Source organism: Cololabis saira, chromosome 17 (genome assembly GCF_033807715.1).
Source record: "Cololabis saira isolate AMF1-May2022 chromosome 17, fColSai1.1, whole genome shotgun sequence".
Classification (NCBI taxonomy): Eukaryota; Metazoa; Chordata; class Actinopteri; order Beloniformes; family Belonidae; genus Cololabis; species Cololabis saira.
This window is the reverse complement of record NC_084603.1, coordinates 7,235,328-7,255,771: the sequence shown is the minus strand read 5'-3', so window position 1 is coordinate 7,255,771 and position 20,444 is coordinate 7,235,328. Positions and strand designations below refer to the sequence as shown.

Below are 20,444 nucleotides of genomic sequence, written 5' to 3'. Positions count from 1 at the left end.
CTCAGTCTTGTAGCAAGGTGAGATTAAGGAAAAGAAAACTCCGGAGCTGTTCATACAAAAACGTCTTTGTTTGCCAGTTTAGACCTTTAATTACAACGCCAACACCCTCTACTGATTGGAGAAAGAGGGTGAAAAATGTAAGGTAAAAACACGAAAATATGTGACAAAATAAAGGCCTTTCTCATAGCTTAAATAATTCTTGCAGTGAGATTCACTTGGTTTTTAATAGCCGTTTAAGCTGTCTGACCTGCCATTACGTGTTGCATTTATGGGAGTCTGAGGCGATGGAGATCGTAAATGGTCTGTAATTTAAAAACAAACCAAAAGAAAAAACAGCCCCTAACACACCCTAACCGCTGGGAAATGAGGCAGCACAGTTAACTGGACGTGTAAGTGCTGGAGCCTCAGCTTTTGATGCAGTCACTTGTTTTGGAAAAAGGAGATAATTTGAATTTGTTTCGCCTTCAGATGCTCTTTACGGTGACGTTAACAGAAGTACTTGTTGAAGCATTCAGTAATCTATGGAAAATAGATAAAAATAAACTTTTTAATAGAGTATAAATCTGTGCCTCTCATCATTAATGTGAGAAACAGTGAAACAGTCTGTGTTTACAAGAATAAATTCACCAATATCAAAATGATTGTATGTGAAATTGTATTATTTACTGTGTAGATACTTCCATATAAGCCTTTTGTTCAGCATAATGGAGGCACTGAGAATATTCTTCATGAGCATGTGGCCTCTTTTTATTTCTTCTACATCTGTACTTGCTATGACTATTCATTTTTTATTACTCAAACCCACCCAGTTATTTATTGATCTGCTCCAAAAGGCTTGTGCTGTGAGTTGCATGTCATGTTTTCAGTCACGGGTGGGCTGATACAAAGTCCACACATACTCAACTCTGAAACACTGACGCATTTTACATTTAACTCGTGACCCTTTTGGCTTCAGGATGTTTACAAACAGGAGACAAGTATGCAGCGCATCCAGAAAGTAGTTAGAAGTCTTTCACATATTCCGCAATTTATGCTTCTGAGATCCAATGGATTAATTTAGTTTCCCCATCAACACACGTACAATTCTCCACAATGATGAAGGAAAGCTGGAGCTAAGATATACAACTAAGCAGCACTTCACTGGGCATAGGTTGCAGCAAGTCTTGGGAATGACTATAATCTTGGCACACCTTTCCCAATTCCATTCCCGTTATCCACGCTCAAGCCAGTTGGATGGAAAGGGTTCAAGTCTACACTGAGGCGGGATAACTCAAGGCAATTCTCAGACGTTTCTGGTGGTATGCATAAGGTTATTGTCTTGATGAGATTTTTATCGTCTCCCCAGATTTCCAAACAGCTGTTTGCTCTGTTTGTGCACCCGTTTCTCCCCTCTGTGGATGTTTGGCCGCAGGGGTGGATTTAATGGGGTCATGCTCAGTGCCTGGTTTGGTACATTCACACGGCAGGCTGGAGTTGTGGCCTATCAGTTCAATCTTTGTTGCATTAGCGCTAGGGATTTTTTTTTTCATGGTCTGAGAGTTGTTCAGTTGCTTTTTAGCAAACTCCCAACAGGCGGACATGATCATTTTATTGAAAAGTGGTTTCTTTCTGGATTCTCTTCTGTGAGGGGTTGACTTAGTCACAGATGTCATCCGTCTGTAAATGTTCTCCTCTCAGGATAGGGAATGTTGGATTTCATTGGTGGGATTCTTTGTTCTTTTTCAAGGCCTTTTTCATTCCTTGATTGCTTGGTTTGGCATTGCAGTCAGATTTAGACATACTGGTGTTGGTGTTTGCAAACTCATTGCATTAAAGAATGTTTCTAGGCTGTTTACACGCTGCGGACAACTTTGTGCCATCAGTGTTTTAGCACAGTGCTTTCAACCTAATGGCTTGTTTTTATTAAATCTGACCAACAGTAACTGTGAGAATTTATATTGGCAAGTCTGCTTCCTTCTTCCATGTCTGACTCTGGTCTGACCAATGGGGAAGCATGTGCCCACTGCGGGATGTTTGTGTCAAAATGATTCAATCAAAAAAAAAAAAAAAAAAAATCACTTCAAATCGAAAAAAATATTTTAAATAAAAAAAAGTGTTCAAATGCAATTTTTTGGGTCTCAAATATTTGTTTTGCATTCAAACACTTTTTTTCTTTGATTAAAAAAGTTTTTTTTATTGAAGTGATTTTCTTTTATTGAAAATATTTTTTTCTTTTTAAAGCAACTTTGATTAAATGATAGACACAAATGTCCTACCCATAATATGGCCCAAACACAAAAAAACACTACTTCAATCAACAAAGTTGCTTCAAACAAAAAAACCTTCACTTCTATCAAAGAAAATATTTCCAATCAAAGAAAAACAGTGTTCATTTTTTTGAGTCTCAAATATTTGTTTGCATTCAAACACTTTTTTTCTTTGATTGAAAATTCTTTTTTTGATTGAAGTGAAGTTTTTTTAACTGAAAATATATTTTTTGATTGAAGCAATCTTTTTTTTTTTTTATTATTTTTATGTTTATGTTTTGTTAAGGCCGACGCACAAACGCCAGGCTAGTCTTCCTGGGGTCTTATTTAAAAAGTACAATATAAACAACAATACACAATAACATACAATTCCAGTTACAAAACATACACAGATCCAATTGCAATTAAAAAGAGAAGAAAAGAAGAAAAAGAAAAGAATAAATCGCAGTTCCCAAAATGATAACATAACACTATTAACTCTCCAATCTAAAAAATGACTTAACATGTTTTTTGAATGATTTCTTCTTTGTAATGCTCCTAATATTTAAAGGAAGAGTGTTCCATGATGAAATTGCTCTATATACAACAGTGTTTTTCATTGAATTAGTTCTTGGTCTTGGTAATGTAAGTTGATGCTGAGTTGAAGCTCTGGTACTGTAATGATGAACATCTGCACTATAACTAATCTGATTTGAGAAGGCAGTGGGATGCCTGCTATGAATGTTTCGAATAAATAATAATAAACTGGTAGATAACCTATGATTCACCTTCAGCCAACTGAGACAAGAATGCATTCGGTCAACACTAGATCTATAAGCAGTACTCGAGTTGAGGGGGGATGAGGGGGGATGGCATCCCCCCTGAAATAAAAACGGGCAAAATCATCCCCCCGTAAAACTGCCACCACCACTGCCATGGAAAGGGGGTTTCCATCCCTTATGTCATTTCATCAATGAATGTGGTTTTACTGCTATTTCAACATTTAGAGTCATCACCAGAAAAATAACTTATTTGACCATTTTCACCTGTTTCAAGTACATTTTCACTTTAAATAAGTAGGAAAATCGGCCACTGGGACAAGATTTTATCTTCTTATTACAAGCAAAAAAATCTTGTTCCACTGGTAGATTTTTCTACTTATTTCAAGTGAAAATCTACTTGAAACCGGTGAAAATTGTTGTTTTTTCCATTGATGATTCTTGTTTTAAGGATAATGAGATTTTTTTTTTAATAAAATGAGACATTTTAACTAGAAATAAAACAAATATTCTTGTTAAGATTTTGAGTTTTTGCAGTGATCCATTTTACTTATCCTGTGAAGGACAGAGTCATATTGATAAGTTCAGAAAACTGTTTTTTATTGTTGTGTTTTGATGTATTTGATGTAAGCCCAGTGGATATTTAAAGCTTACAGAAGGCTGCATTTAACTGCTGCTATGCCATTCCTGCAGTATTTCTGCAGGTGTTTTGGTCAGTGCTATTATTTGTAATATATTATATTATTTGTAATCAGCACAAATTATCTATCCCCATATGATAAAATCCACCATCCCCCCTGAATTCTTTTTACAACTCGAGTCCTGTCTATAAGAACAATTAAGAGTAAGTCTAGCTGCCCTATTTTGAGCTGTTTGTAACTTTGTAAGCTCAGACTTAGGTGCACACGCCCAGATAACTGAACAATAATCAAGATGACAAGCACCAATGTTTGTACTACATTGAATAATTAAGACACAAAACATATGTGCGCCCCTTCTAGTCGCCAGGGTCTAAATGTCCTATGGTCTTGAACGCAGCACCGTTCTGTTCAGCGCCGCGGTGTTACGTTGGAGGACAGTCTGTGAATTCGGGAGGGGACGCGCTGCACCGTGAAAACTCCCAGGATTTACACTCTGCCATTTTGATCAAAAACGCGGCCGACATCGGAGTTCAGACGTGTCCATCATCCAGGAGTCATGACTCAAACTTAAAGACTTACCACAGCGAAATCTGTGAGTATTTCATAACTTGGGTTGCATTCCCGTGTCTGGTTTCACAGGGATGAGATAATTGAGAAAACGGGTTGCTGCTGTTTTGCGGGCTCTCGGTTGTCAGGTCGTGTTGCGTGTTATGCCGCGTTCCATTTGTCCTCGGAAGTCGGAATTTCCCAGTTCCCAGTCGGTATTTTCAACTGGAACGCCCCTCGAAGTGGGATTTCCTACTGGGAAAGTGGGAGAAGCTTCACCACCCCGGAGTTACCATTCCAAGATGGCTGCCATTCCCAGTTCCTAGTTCCGATCTCCGACGTAAATGGAACGCGGCATTAGTTCAGTCCAAAGTACGATAAAAGTAGTGACAACTTCACTAAGTTTGTGCATCAGAGCAATAGAGAAGCAGTGATTGCCGGACTGGGCCTCTTCTAATGATGACAGAAACTTGTTCTGTTTGTTTTTTTTTCCCAGTCCTCGTTGCTATAAACGAAAATGAGGAAAAAAAAAGTTGTTTACCGGCAACTCGTGTGTTTTGAGAGGCATTTGCGGTCCCATTTGCTGGGTGTAACAATACAAACCAGGAGGATACAAATACCGAATTCACTTAAATTGACTAATACATATATGCTTTTAAAAACTGGGGTTAGTGTAAACTTTATACGCCCACACAGTTGTGTTTTCAGGCGTGAGACCGTGTTATTATTGTGACCAGTTTGCACACAAGCGGGTTTGCAACTGTAAAAGCCGACAGTCACCACTTGTAAAGCCTGAATTATGGTTCTGCGTTAAATCGATAGTGTAATATAGTGTAACGCGGAACCATAAATCAGCCTTTACACTATTAATTAATTTACAATAGTCTGTCACAACTGTGCTGAGAACCAAAAACGTTGTTCCAGCGGAACGTATTGTTGCGTTTTGCGCCTCACTGTGCTGAGATCTGGGGAAATAATTACAAAACTTCATTAGGAGTCACTTACCATCCTGCAGAAAAGAGCAATAAGCACTATTCATAAGGTCAACTACTTGGAACACACAAATCCACTTTTTATACAATCAAAACTACTGAAATTCACTGACATCATATCTTACCAAACAGCAATCATCATGTAGGCCTATAAAGCAAAAAACAGACAATTACCAGAAAATATCCAAAATGTATTTAGGGATCGGGAGGGAGGGTATCAGTTAAGAGGGAAACATAACTTCAAAATCTTAAACATACAAACAACCTTGAAAAGTTTCTGTATATCTATTACCGGTGTCAAGCTATGGAACAACCTAAGTGAGGAACTCAAACAAAGTCCAAATATCCAACAAAAATACATTGTTTAGAGGGTACAAAGGATAAAGTTCATGAATGATTATTGTTTATTATCATTCATTTGATATGGCATGGTGATGAGAGGCGCATATATATATATATATATATATATATATATATATATATATATATATATATATTTTTTTTTTATTTTAGACAAAGGGGTGAGAGCTAATAAGCTATGCTTCTTCTCATTCCTTTTCGAATATGTCATTTATTTTTGGTTTTTCTGTGATTTATTATTTTTGCTTCCTGGTAATTGGCGTATTCGAAATAAACAGTACAAACAAAAAACATCTGTATACATCAGTAGCAGCTTGTTTGTGGAAAACAAACACCTTTTTTATAGAAAAACGTCCAGCTGCGCTAAAGCTCTCCAACATAAGACAATATTTGGCAGCCAAAACTACTATTGAGAAATGTAACAAAGCCCAAGCTTAGTTACTAAACCTATGCCTACAGGTATTTTATTTATACATGTTTGATTATGTTTTTCCACAAGGTACGCATTCCCAGTTCTATCAGTAAGTCTTACTAACTAATGTGGAAACCTAGGTGAAACCTTGTCCCAAGATGTTTTAGACAAAATTTTGGGCACAAATAGACCATGATTGCTGAGGAATATTCAATTGTGACCCCCAAAAGGCAATGGAGGGATATGTACAAAATGTCAAAATAGATGTGTAATATTGTTCAGTTGCAGGCGAGGGTTTACATAATACAGTGGAAGTGGGAGAGATACCTCAATTTACCGCCAGAATCAAGGATAACAATATCCAGAATCATGCACTGCATTTAATTAATAAACTTTATTTAGTTTATTTGGAAAGGCATTCCACTACTTTGGAAAGGCATTACTACTAGTAGATCTGAAAGCTTGAATTAGAGCAAGGGTCGGCAACCCGTGGATCCAGAGCCGCATGCGGCTCTCTAGCACCGCCCTGGTGGCTCCTAGAGCTTTTTCAAAAATGTTTGACCTTTTTTTCCTTTTTTCTTCTTTTTTTTCCTTTTTTTCTCTTTTTATTTCTTTTTTCTTATTTTCCTTTTTTTCTCTTTTCTTCTCTTTTTCCGTTTTTCTAATTTTTTCGTCCTTTTTCCTTTCCTTTTTAATCTCGACATTTCGACTTTTTTCTCGAAATTTTGACTTTTTCTCAACATTTCAACTTTTTTCTCAACATTTTGACTTTTTTCACAACATTTCAACTTTTTTCTTGAAATTTCGACTTTTTTCTCGACATTTCGACTTTTTTCATGAAATTTTGACTATTTGAAAAAAAATCTTCCCCCAGTTCTAACTAATATAGATACATGCAGCATGTGTTGTCTTCATTCTAAGGCTTATACAAGACTTTTCATTTTTTGCGGCTCCAGACATATTTGTTTTTTGTGTTTTTGGTCCAATATGGCTCTTTCAACATTTTGGGTTGCCGACCCCTGAATTAGAGCATCCAAACTGAGCCTAATACTGCTGCAGTCAGTCTGAGAGCAGACAAAAGCCTCAGCACCCAAACTTTCTCCTGTGCTTTGTTTGCCTGCAGCCCACTCTCCAGCGCCGGTGATGCCGCTGGAAATGGCTCATCACATTTTCAACCCTGCATCAGATTGCATTGTCAATGTGGTCACAACAGTAGTACTTGCTCTTCAAATTACAGGGAGTGCTGTGTCTTTTTGTTTATTTTTATATTCACCCGTGGAAAACGCTTGGTCCACTCAAGTGTGTGCATCCGTGCATGTGTAGGATATTTCCAGAGGATTCAACAGGAACTTGCCTCAAATTATCAGGAAGCATCTGTCTGTCAAGATTGAGTTCTCCTTTATTATTTTTATTTGCCACTTTGACTCTGGCGCTATGGGACTTTTTCCTGTCATCATTTATCACTAAATGACCATAAGTAACACTGGAGCACTTCCTGTTATTGTGAGACAGTTGAAATTGCTGTTCTCTCCCTCTCGGCTTTGAAGTTTGCATGATTTTATTCACTTCAGTCCAGTTCAGCGTCAAGAACTTTTGTGGTTTTTGACTGCTGCTCTGTCAGCAGAAGTATCAGTTTAGTCATGAAGTTTTGAGGTCTCCCAGATCAAAAAGCCTCACAGGCCTGTTTTGTTCCAATGCAGACAATTATAGCTGCCTATCTACCTTTTGTGACTCATTCAGGCTCAACACTGATGATTACCTCCTTTCATTATAGGTTTTATTCATGAACTATGTGCTTTTTGCATTATTAAAGTCTTATGATTTATGGTGACAAGAAAAATGATACAAACCCCTTGTAGTTAACTGGCTTTCTCCATCACATTGCCATAAAATGTGATTGGATCTTCATTAAAGTCACAATTATTGGCAAACACAACGTGCTTAAGATGAAAATGCACCATATGGTAATTTTTTTTAAATGTTTTTATTTAACACACACTCATTAAACATTCAGTACTGGAGGAAAAAGTAACAGATTATTTTATAAGTAATAGCTGGTCAAATCTTCTTTGGCATCAAGCCCTTTCAGTAGCTCTGTCAGCGACTTTTTCCCTCTACTCACTATAGCAATCATCAACATGAGGAGGATAAGACCGCTTCCCAGACAAAGCAATTTAAATAAAAACACACTTCAACAGAGATGTTAGCCATATATCTGTTTTGTATTACATTTCCTTTTGTTTATTCCCTCATATTCAAAGTTTTAAGAGTTTAAGACACATAATTGTGACAATTACGACGGAGTATTAGGGCCAAACTAAGACAAAAAAAAAAGAAGGAAATTACGTGAATAAAGTCGTAAAATTACGAGAATAAAATCGTAATATTTTGAGAATAAAGTCGTAATATTACGAGAATAAAGTCATAATATTATATATATTATAAATATATAAATATAACTTCACAAAATGCTCAATATTCCTCATTTTTACACAGGGAGAAGAGTTCTCATAAATTATATTCTCATAATATTACGACTTTATTCTCATAATGTTACGACTTTATTCTCATAATGTTACGACTTTATTCTCATAATGTTACTACTTTATTCTCGTAATGTTACTACTTTATTCTCGTAATGTTACGACTTTATTCTCGTAATGTTACGACTTTATTCTCGTAATATTACGACTTCATTCTCGTAATATTACAACTTTATTCTCATAATACGACTTTATTCTATTACGACTTTATTCTCGTAATTTTACGACTTTATTCTCATTATATTATGACTTTATTCTCGTAATTTCCAATTTTTTTTGTCTTAGTTTGGCCCTAATACTCCGTCGTAGACAATAGATGATGTTAAAATTGTAAAAGTAATTCCTCAGACTTTAATGAGTTTAAGTTAGGCGTATTGAACTATCTTAATCTGTAGTTTCCCTCTTTCTCAGCATCTTGGTAAACCTGGGAATAATTAATAACCAGACAAATCAGAACCGGTTAATCTGGTGAACATTTGGAATGTGATAAACTGTCATTAAGATAATATTTGTAAGCTCGGGCACATGGAGTAGCCTGGTATTTCCTGTGTGCATAAGCTGCTTGTCCCACGAGGAATGTATGGAATGTATTCTTTTGTCCTCCGTAGATTTAGCCCGGTCTCGTCTCTGTACAGCCTGTGTGAGATCTCGAAAGAGACAGCTGACTCGAAATGAGACTTGTCAGCCAATGCCCCCCGTGAAGAACCCATCCTTCTCCTTGAATCAAAGCTGATGGGCTCTATAAGTCCGAGAGAACGGCTGAACATGTGGACATGTCTGCGTCTCCTTTTAAAACAGTCCCTCATTATGGAGATGTTCTCCAGTGTGTTTGACTGATGAGATGTCAATCCACTTCCCTGTTTATTTATAACGAGATGAATTTTCCATTGGATGTCTCTTTCATGGAAGTCGTGGCTGTGATGTTGAAGAGACGAGTGACGCTGTAATTGAGGCTTTTTGTCCCCTTTTGATGGGGAGATGAAGCTTCAGCAGTTTATCAGACTATGTGGACTTGATGCTACTTAAGACAGAGTTGCCAACTCTTCAAAACAGAACTATGATCCATAAGCAGGCAAATTAACTGTTTGAGTGTATAAAGAGTGGATAATGTTTTCTTTCTGAATGCTGTCAGCTCAAATGATTGGGTTATCATTTGATTTCCCTACTGAAATATGTCCCCAAGGAAGATATTATTCATCTTCTAGCAAACAAATTCCACACTCAAGCAGCTCTGTTTGTTGCTCCGTGTAACACCAGCTGCTGCACTACATTATGGCCTATTCTCATACTTGTCTCCATGCTGTTTGATAAGGCTGGATTTTTACTGTCATGACTAACATCTTTCACCATTTTGGAGCAAGTTTGGCATGAAATATTTAGACTATGCGTGAGTTTTAAAGCACAGCATGACTAAAAGCTACCATATACTTGCAAATCTTTTACACTTCAGCAGGGTTTCCGCGGGGTTTTAAAAAGTATTAAAAAGTGATTAATGAAAATTGCCAAATTTAAAGCCATTAAAAGTGTTAAATTCACTGTCAGAGGTATTATTTTTTTAAAATTGGTATTATTTTTTACCTTTTACATTTTAATCAGTCTATTTTATTGTCATTCACAAAGTGAAATAAATGTGAAACATCTGGTCAACATCAATGAGTCTATAAATCTGTTCTGTATAGTGTTCTATAGTTCAAAATCTGTATTAATGTTAAGAGGTCCGTGATTAACACTTAATGTTGTGACAGTTTTAAAAAAAAATCTGAAGGTAGTGAAAAAGGTATTAAATTGGTATTAAATTTAACAAAAGGATTGCTGTATAAACCCTGTTCAGGGACTAAAGGAACTTTTTGCTTAATTTATGTTTGATATATTCCTTTTATACAAAAAAGAATATTTTTTTAATTGGTAAAATAATTAGTCCATTTGGAGTCTTTTTTTTTTTTTTTTTTTTTTTTTTTTTTTTTTTCTTTTTTTTTTTTTTTCACCTTGTCTGCACACATATTATTGATTGATACCATGACGGTAGAAACCAAAAGTGTATATATGTGCATTATTACTATATGTAATATATACATATATATACGCACACATATGCGTACACATACATAAATATACACATACAAACCCAGTGTTTTTTTTTTTTTTTTTTTTTGGGGGGGGAGGGGGTGGGGGGGGGGGGTGACGACATCCACTGCCAATCCAGGAAGCAGGAACACACGGAGACACACGTCAAGCACTGGAAATCTGCAACAAAAAACCACAAACAAAGCACGAAACCGGCACGGAGCCATCCAAAACACGAACAGCAATCGACCTAAATCTTGAGATCTGATCGCAGTCTGAGCTAAGCTATCGCTACCGCTACCTAAACCCAAAAACTAGAGTCAGCATGCAGGTGAACAAGCCAATGTGTATGTCTATGTGTGTGCGTGTGTATGTATATGATCATGCGTGTGTGTGTGTGTGTGTGTGTGTGTGTGTGTGTGTGTGTGTGTGCATGTGACTAAATGACTATATGTGTGTATGTGTGTGTGTGTGTGTGTGTGTGTGTGTGTGTGTGTGTGTGTGTGTGTGTGTGTGTGTGTGTGTAATAAACCAAACAAAGCTCCACCTGAAGTGTATCTATAGTGGGGGAGGGGGGGGAGCGACCCCGCCACCCGCGAGACCAGAGGCCGACAAGGAAGAGCCCGGAACCCAGGCCACCGGCAAACCCCACAGAGGGGAGAAGTAGGAGGGAGGCAACCCACCGCCTGCGAGGCCCCCCCCCCGCCCGGCGGCGGCCGAGGGGGCCCGCGGGCGGGGCCCCCACGGCGCGGAAAGAAGCAGCCAGGGATCCCGCGGCGGCGGACCGCGACCCAGGCAATCCCCGGCCACCCGGTCCGGGCCGGACACGCGGCCAGGAGGCCCTCACCCTTCAGGCCAACGACCCCCACCCGGCAGGGGGCCAGCCTGCCCGGAGAGACAGAGCCGCCCCGGCCTCCGACGCGGGCAGGCGCACCCGTCCCCCACGAAAGTGGCCCTCCCAGACCAGAGGGGCGCCCCGCCGTAGAGGCAGCGGGGGGGACCGGAGACGGGCCCGGAGAGAGGGAACCCCCCAACAAGGCGACACCCGCGCAGGCCCGACAACGGAGGGCCCCAGACCCAGGCATCCCATTCATTCATCCATTCACCTATCCGATACCTATACTAATAATAACATAATATACTATACATAATAATAATAATAATAATAATAATACTAATAATAATAATAATAATAATAATAATAATAATAATAATAACCATCTTTGTATAATCCATTTGGAGTCTTGATGACAAAAAAAAATGTCTTAGATGTTTGTCAGTAGCAGCCAGGTAATAATCAAATGGATTTTAAACAGGGGGTTTTGGCAGCTTGCTGGTCTGGTCTGTTAAAACAATACTAAGGAGGAAGGACATCAGCAGTGAACTTTGAGATGCAATTGATGTGGCCAGTTAATCTGGGAGGTTTATGAGGCCATTTCCAAACAGTTATGAGTCCATCATTCTACATCGAGAAGGATTATTCACAAGAGGAGAATTTTCGAGACGGTTGTCTGTCTTCGCAGGAGTGAGTGTTTGAACAAGGTCAAGACTGCATTGCCCAGATAATTTCTAAACATCTAGATCTGCAGCAATTGCAATTTTTTTTTACCAATTCATTTTTTATTTATTTATTTTTTTACAATATGTTGTACTGATTCTTGTATATTTTGTCATACTCCAGTTTTCTTTCTCCTCGCTACGGTCGGATGCATAAATTAACTTACATCAACAAGGAACTATAACAAAGGCTGCAGGCTGTGTGCTCTATTGTTTTTTGTTTTTTTCACCTCTTAACCTTTTGTTTGCTTCAAAATGATAAGCATGCTCAGCAGTGTGCTGATTTTAAGTGTTTGATTCAGTTTATCTCAAATGTTTTGATAGTTTTTATTTGTGTTTATTTATTTTTGGCTTAGAGGGAAATACTTGCTCGTACTGGTATTTGTGAGTATTTACATCTGTGCAAAAGCCATTGCCAAGCTTTATAAACAGAATCCCAATTCTTCTTTGTAGCTCTAACATCTAGCATAGAAAGTTGCACGATATTGCTTTGCAACTGTCTGTTTTGAGTGACCAGGTAGAGAACTGGTCACCCATGAATTACTGGATTGATTAAACTGTCTAGCATTAGCATTATCTTGGCAACATGGCTTTAAATTTCAGCTGGAAAATCCCACCAGGAAAACTGCGACAGGCTGATATTGCAAGACTGCAGTTTCCATAGGTGGCACGAATGTTACTAAAAATAACACAAGTGTCCTCATGAAGCATTTAACAGCCTTCGAGTGAAAAAGCACAAGTTTGTCAAGTCAACGAAAAAGATAGATGCTTTTCAGAAATGGGAGAAATCTCCCAAAGAGAGTCAGAAACCCAGAACAATGATGGACAACTGTAGAAGTCATTGTCCTGGATGAGCAGTCTTCATCCACGCTTAAATGAGCATTTGGAGTCACAGGACAGCTGCCCAGGGAGGAAATGCATCCCTCAAACTGCTTTCTGCAAACAGTATTAATTGACATATTTATTGTCAACTAAAAGAAATGAAGACAATCTGTTTTAGGACAGATATTTTGAGATACATCTATCTTAAAAATACTGCCCCCCCCCCCCTACATGAATAAGAAAGTAACAAAGGCTATGCACATGATGCATGTGCTGGATGGCAAAAAAAAAAAAAAGATCAGCTAGTGCAGGCCGACACCGCTCAAGGTCAATCAGACAAAAACCAGCTGATCGTTTTTTTTTTTTTTTTTGAAAAGTAACGCAAGACACAAACATCTCTGACTCAATAGGCCTCAGTTTGCATTATAAATGCTTGTTTCAAAGGGTTACCAGGAGACATCCTTCTGTTTCCAAAAGAAAAGGAAAAACAGCTTGCAACACAGCTTAGGTTAGCAAGGTTGTCCTTTAACAAAAGAGACCAAAGTTGAACATTCCGACTGTGAACGAATTATCTAGGTGTTGCTACCCGATTATTAAATGTCCGATATAGGTCTGAAGTAGATCGGATTGAGGTGTTTAAATGCAGTTTAAAAGTCCAAACGATGTCTTATACCAGGGTTTCCGCGGGGTTTTAAAAAGTGATAAATGAAAATTGCCAAATTTAAGGCCATTAAAAGTGTTAAATTCACTGTCAGAGGTATTATTTTTTTTAAATTGGTATTATTTTTTACCTTTTACATTTTAATCAGTCTATTTTATTGTCATTCACAAAGTGAAATAAATGTAAAACATCTGGTCAACATCAATGAGTCTATAAATCTGTTCTGTATAGTGTTCTATAGTTCAAAATCTGTATTAATGTTAAAAGGTCCGTGATTAACACTTAATTTTGTGACAGTTTTTTTTTTTTAATCTGAAGGTAGTGAAAAAGGTATTAAATTGGTATTAAATTTAACATAAGGATTGCTGTATAAACCCTGTATACGATCAGAACTCCGATGGAACTGCTGCATGTAAACGTACTGTGTGAGGATGCTTTGGGATAATGGACAGTTTTATGTTCATCAGTGCAAACTCCTCATACTGCCAAACACTCTGGTGGAGGGACGATGACTTTTATGTTCTTGGGTTGTTGTTGTTTTTTTATTTTTTATATCAGTTACTGAACCTGAGCATCTTGCAGGTGTTGAGTCAGCCATGAACTCCAAAGTATTCAGGAGTAAAATGTGTATTTGTCCAAAAGCTAAAGGCTGCCTGAAGTGGAGTCGTGCATCAGGAGAAGGTTCTAAAGCAAATCAACAAATCGACAACTGAATTGGTGAAAACGAAGAGAATCAAACTTTTGCGACGTCCCAGACCAATGTGGTTGCACCTTAAGACAGTTGTACTTAGACAAATGCCCACAAACCTCAACTGACTGAGTTCCTCCACCAATGGGACCAATTAGAAAGACTGATGATGCCACATCAGTCTTCAGTAGGGATGGGCGGTATGGACAAAAAAAATTATCCCGATAATGATAAAAAAAAATACCGATACAAAAAGTGTCATCAACGGGAATTTATCTTTCTTTCTTTCTTTCTTTCTTTCTTTCTTTCTTTCTTTCTTTCTTTCTTTCTTTCTTTCTTTCTTTCTTTCTTTCTTTCTTTCTTTCTTTCTTTCTTTCTTTCTTTCTTTCTTTCTTTCTTTCTTTCTTTCTTTCTTTCTTTCTTTCTTTCTTTCTTTCTTTCTTTCTTTCAGACTCATTTCTTTCTTTCAGACTCATTTCTTTCTTTCTTTCTTTCTTTCTTTCTTTCTTTCTTTCTTTCAGACTCATTTCTTTCTTTCTTTCTTTCAGACTCATTTCTTTCTTTCTTTCATGCTCATTCCTTTCTTTCTTTCTTTCATGCTCATTCCTTTCTTTCTTTCTTTCATGCTCATTTCTTTCTTTCTTTCAGGCTCATTTCTTTCTTTCTTTCAGACTCATTTCTTTCTTTCTTTCTTTCAGACTCATTTCTTTCTTTCTTTCATGCTCATTCCTTTCTTTCTTTCTTTCATGCTCATTCCTTTCTTTCTTTCTTTCATGCTCATTTCTTTCTTTCTTTCAGGCTCATTTCTTTCTTTCTTTCTGACTTCTTTCTTTCTTTCTTTCTTTCAGACTCATTTCTTTCTTTCTTTCTTTCTTTCTTTCTTTCTTTCTTTCTTTCTTTCTTTCTTTCTTTCTTTCTTTCTTTCTTTCTTTCTTTCTTTCTTTCTTTCTTTCAGACTCATTTCTTTCTTTCTTTCAGGCTCATTTCTTTCTTTCTTTCTGACTTCTTTCTTTCTTTCTTTCTTTCTTTCTTTCTTTCTTTCTTTCTTTCTTTCTTTCAGACTCATTTCTTTCTTTCTTTCTTTCAGACTCATTTCTTTCTTTCTTTCTTTCAGACTCATTTCTTTCTTTCTTTCAGACTCATTTCTTTCTTTCTTTCTTTCATGCTCATTTCTTTCTTTCTTTCTTTCTTTCAGGCTCATTTCCTCAATTTATCATTTTTATCGTGAGATACAAATTCTTACCGTGGGGGATTTTTTTGGCGGTTTATCGTGAACGGTAAAATGTCACCCATTCCTAGTCTTCAGTATGGCTTAGTTTTTGTTAAAAAAGTAATGATGGGGTACAATGTGTTGGGTGGATTTTCTTGGCCACTCTAGAAACCTGGTGAGGACCTGATGGTTTCATTAAATCATTTCCAAAGACAGAAAACCTTAGAATCAAAGAAGGGATTACTATCTTTATCACATGAATTTATATTCATATGAGCTCTGTTTTCTGCTGACATAACTATGGTTGTTTATGCGTTTAAATTAGAAATTACATGTTTTAAGATTGATAAGTTATCTCTTGTAAATGAACATTTGATGCCATTTTCTAATTCTATTTTGTGTTTGTCTACAGGCCTCTGAATTGAAGTTCATTTGTTGTGAACTCCAGCGCCATGTGTTCCACGAAACAGTCAAACTGGGTCACATTTGATGACGACAGCGGGCCGCTGTCGCAGCCTCCCAAGCCTCAGCAGTCCCCAGCTCTTATCAATGCATCGTTACCACGTCCCAATGGTCTGAAGTTGGCACTTCCTCCAATCAAAGATACTTCCTGGAGCTTCAATAATTCCCTGGAATCTCCTCGAAGCCGCTCAAGTCTTGGTGGAAAATCTTCATGTAACACGCCCGTTTGCACTCCTGTGAGTCGAGCTGCTAGCAGTGCTTCCCAATTTCACTCAAAATCCAGGGAAAAAAACATCTTCCGGAGTTTCTCCAGCCCATCAGGCACATCTGTTTCCTCTCTTGCAACAGAACCCCAGAATCACGCTGCTGACGAACCAAACCCCTTCCCTTCTTTCCAGGGGAACTCGGGACACTATAACCCGTTCTGGAACGACTCTGGACTCAGTGCAGATGCCGGCAGCTCCTCCTCAGACTCAGACACGGACAACAGCCTACCACGTTTCTTTATTCGCACCAAAGACGGCAGCGAGCCTCCACGGGACCACCTCCAGAACTCTTTCTCCGATGTTTGCCACAACTTTGAAGATCTACAAGTAGGGACTGATCAGAAACCAGAGGCACAAAAGGATGGGGATGGGGAGAGACGCCTTAGCTGCAAAACGGAGGTGTTACGTGATGATTCATCTCAGTTCGGTCCTCGAGGCCTGTTTCGTAGCCAAAAGAGAGACGGCTGGTCTGTTATGCTTAGGATTCCGGAGAAAAAGAACCGCATGTCCTCTCGACAGTGGGGGCCCATCTATGTCCGCTTGTTATCGGGAGGCGTGCTGCAGTTGTTCTACGAGAAGGGCCTGGAGAAGCCTTTCAAAGAGTTCCAGCTTCTCCCTCAGTGTAGGCTCTCGGACCTCAGGGTGGAAAGCCACGGCGAGCCCCGGAAAGTCCTCACAGTCAGAGTGGAACATTTTTCCTACACTGAAAAGAAACGCTATCACCCAAAGTTAGAGGTCAGTCATGAGCCGGAGGTAGAGCAGCTGCTCAAGTTTGGCTCCACGGCGCATGACGAGATGGAGGACCTGGTCGTCTCCATGGAGGAGGAGATCTTTAAACTCGGTGTGTCGCACCAGCAGAGGCGACACCACGAGGAGCAGGAGCTGTCGTTGCAGATCACCGATCACATTTGGATACAACTGAACAAGTCGGGGGAAGTCATTGAGCGGACGGCCTTCACCCAGATGCACTGTCTTGCTTTCCTGAACGGACAAGGAGACTGTTTTCTTGCCCTCAACGATCTCGGGTTGCTGCAGTGTGACTCCAGCTACGGGCCCGAGGAGGGCGGAGAACCTTGGATGGAGATCGCCGACTGCCATTTCCATAAGTGTGTGAACGAGGCAGAGTTTCAGAGGTCCCGGCTCCTTAAGTTCACACCTCCCGATGCTTGCAGGGTGGAGCTGATGCGCTACAAAACGACAGTTCTGGGCTGCACAGACACTCCCTTCTCAATTAAAGCTGTGGTTACGGTTCAGGGGGCCTACGTGGAGCTCCAGGTTTTCCTCAACATGTCCGCAACCTTTCTTGCTTCTCTCCGAGGGTCTGACGTTCACTTCCCTCTGTGTGAGAACGTAGTGATCCGTGTGCCGATCCCTGGCGAATGGGTGAAAGTGACCCAGACAGTGGCGTTACTGCGGCAGAGGTCGCTGAAGGCCCGGATGAACAGAAACGCTTGCCTGGGGTCCGTCACCGCTGCAGACTCTCAGCCGGTAATGCAAGTGTCGATCGGCTCTGTCAAGTACGAAAATGTTTATTCAGCCGTTGTGTGGAGGATCGACAGACTGCCTGCCAAGAATACAGGTAACATCTTTCTCACTAATTAGCCCTGTGCCTTGAATGTAATGTTCACTCCAGCACCAGTGGTGCTTGGAGGAAAAATACAGCGACAGTAGACAAAAAAAAAAAACAATCCCCCCTGTTTTTATATGTTTTTTTTTTTTCTTTTAATGTTTTGTATGGTTTTTAGTCACTGAGTTCTGAAACATGAACTAGTTTCTTCTAGGGCTGTTCGATTAATTGATTTTAAATCGTAACCGCGATTATGTAATTAGAACGATGTTAAAACGTGAAAATCGTAAAATCGATTTTTCACTTTTTTTTTTTTTTTTTTTGTTTACCTTGTCTGCACACATATTAATGATTGATACCATATTAATGATTGATGTAAATACCTCTCAATACCTGAGACAGGTGCCCCATCGGAGAGGCTCTTTAGTGTAGGAGGGGGCGTTGTATATGCATCCCTAAAGCCAGATGCGGTAGACCGGCTCGTGTTCCTTGCAAAAAACTTGCAAATGTGAACAGCAAATGTAATTACTGACATTACACACCTCTACCTCCTTCATGGGTTGCATTATTATTTAGCATGCAAAGACCCAGTTTAGTTTAAATAGAAAATGTCTTGTTTTATTTAATTGGAAATATAACTTACTGTATGTTTGCAAGTGCTGATTTGCTGATTTTTTTTTTCAGAGATAAAACTTTATATTTTATTATATTTTTTAAAACTTTTTTTCAACTTATTTTACAGAGTTTTGCACTTTATTCATTCATTTTTGGTTTAATAAGAGCAAAGTTTGCACTTAAAGCCCAATGGGGCAAATGTTCAATAAAAAAACTGCATATTTGAAATCATTTCTTTGCCTTTTGTCAATTCACAAAATAATCGTAATCGAAAATCGGATTTTGAGAGAAAAAAATCGAGATTTTATTCTTGGGCAAAATCGAACAGCCCTAGTTTCTTCTTATTTTTACGATAACATGAAAAAAAAAACAACCTTTTTCTGCCTCTCACTGAGGTTTACACTAACTACAAAAGACCTTCTGTTTTCTTCCTCCCAGCGGTGGATCATCCCCATTCCTTTTCTTGCAAACTGGAGCTGGGATCTGATCAGGAGATCCCCAAAGACTGGTACCCTTTTGTCACGATGGAATGTGAAATCATGGGTGCAGTTGTGTCGCAGACAAAGGTTAAGTCTCTCGGCACTGTGAACGACATCCAGCCGCAGAAGCATGTGACCAGCTGGACCCGCTACCACTTTCAGGTGAGATGTTTTATCGTGCACCAGTACACCAGTTTTAATCTAGGTGGACCTGAACTAATTGTCTCTTTTTTTTTTTTTATAGGTGGAAGTGGAGAAGAAGTGGATTGAGACAGAGTCACAGAAACAGTCTGGTTGTATGACACAGTGACAGTTAAGGGAGCTCTGAAGAGAACATTATCCATTTCATTCAAAATAGTTTCCGAGATAGAGATCTTCATTACGGTGAAAAGGGATGCCAAAAATGAGAATGTTGAGGGACTTGTTTTTTTTTTTTTTTTTTTTTTTTTATATCAGTCTCAAAATAATCTAATTACACATAACCTGGGGTACTTATCATGGTGGTTAACACATCTTGTATCATGAAACTAAATATTTCTAGATCTAATCAACAGTTTAACAGTCTTTTTGCCTAGCACTTTACATTTAATAGATTTGTTGTAAGATTTCAGTTTATACTACTGTGTGTGTGTGTGTGCGCGCGAGTGTGTGTGTGTGTGTGTGTATGTGTATGTATATATATACTGTATATACATATGCTTGTATTTGCATCATGTGCACTGTCCTCTAGAACGACCGTGATTTAGTGATGACAAGATGAGCTCATGACTAGCTGAAGTTTGAGGGTGGGGTCAGACTGAAGTTTCCATTCTTGACTGATTTTTCTGGCAAGTTTTTATTGCTGTTTTTCAGGAAAACATGCATTCCGTGTATCAGTAAGTCTTACAAAATGATCTGCAAGAAGATGCATTTACAAAGTAAAGCAGCTGTTGCAATTTTCAAATGAGCTTAACTGTAACAGCTCTTAAATTCTCTGCAGCTTTACATAAAATGACTGAAATTTGCTCCTCAACACTTGCAAAGTGAGATTACTTTTATTTACCTTTTTTTTCTTTTTTCTTATCTTCAGCATACCTTTTTGTCTTTAGATCAATGGAAGTAATTTGGAGGACTGTAATTTTATTTAAATCAAATCTTTATGATGAGATCTATCTGCTTATGGGTTGTAAGTAGGGTTGGAATAAAAAAACATAAAAATAAAAAATGGTGTTGGGCTTCAATGATTTCTTTTAAGTATGAGGTACCTGGTTTAAGTCGTTTACATCAAAAGTAAAAGTTTAATTAAAACAGCTTCCTGGTCATCACGTTTATGGTAAACCGATTACAGATGCAGAGTTTATACATCTGGTATTGAACAGAGGAGAACGGTTATTTTCAAAAGACAGCTTTTGGCAGAGACAGAGCCAGTGCCCTCCTGTCGCTAAATAAAATGTGTCATTTTTCTGAAAATGATCAACTTAAGTGCTGCAAGCAGTGTGTTATTTAGTGTCTTGGCTAAAGTTGGTTACCACAGAGGGGAGAGCCCTCAGGAGAACCCACTGTGAACAGGTGTGGA

At 38.6% G+C, this 20,444-nt stretch overlaps 1 protein-coding gene across 1 annotated transcript; it reads left to right on the top strand.

Annotated features, from left to right (window-relative positions):
• The first annotated feature begins 4,096 nt into the window (after nt 1-4,096).
• LOC133463765 (stonin-1) lies at nt 4,097-20,099 on the top strand. Its single transcript, XM_061745476.1, has 4 exons — nt 4,097-4,237; nt 15,913-17,807; nt 18,849-19,051; nt 19,134-20,099. The coding sequence occupies exons 2-4, from the start codon at nt 15,953-15,955 to the stop codon at nt 19,197-19,199; spliced, it is 2,124 nt and encodes a 707-aa protein (XP_061601460.1). The 5' UTR covers nt 4,097-4,237; nt 15,913-15,952; the 3' UTR covers nt 19,200-20,099.
• The last annotated feature ends 345 nt before the right edge of the window (nt 20,100-20,444 follow it).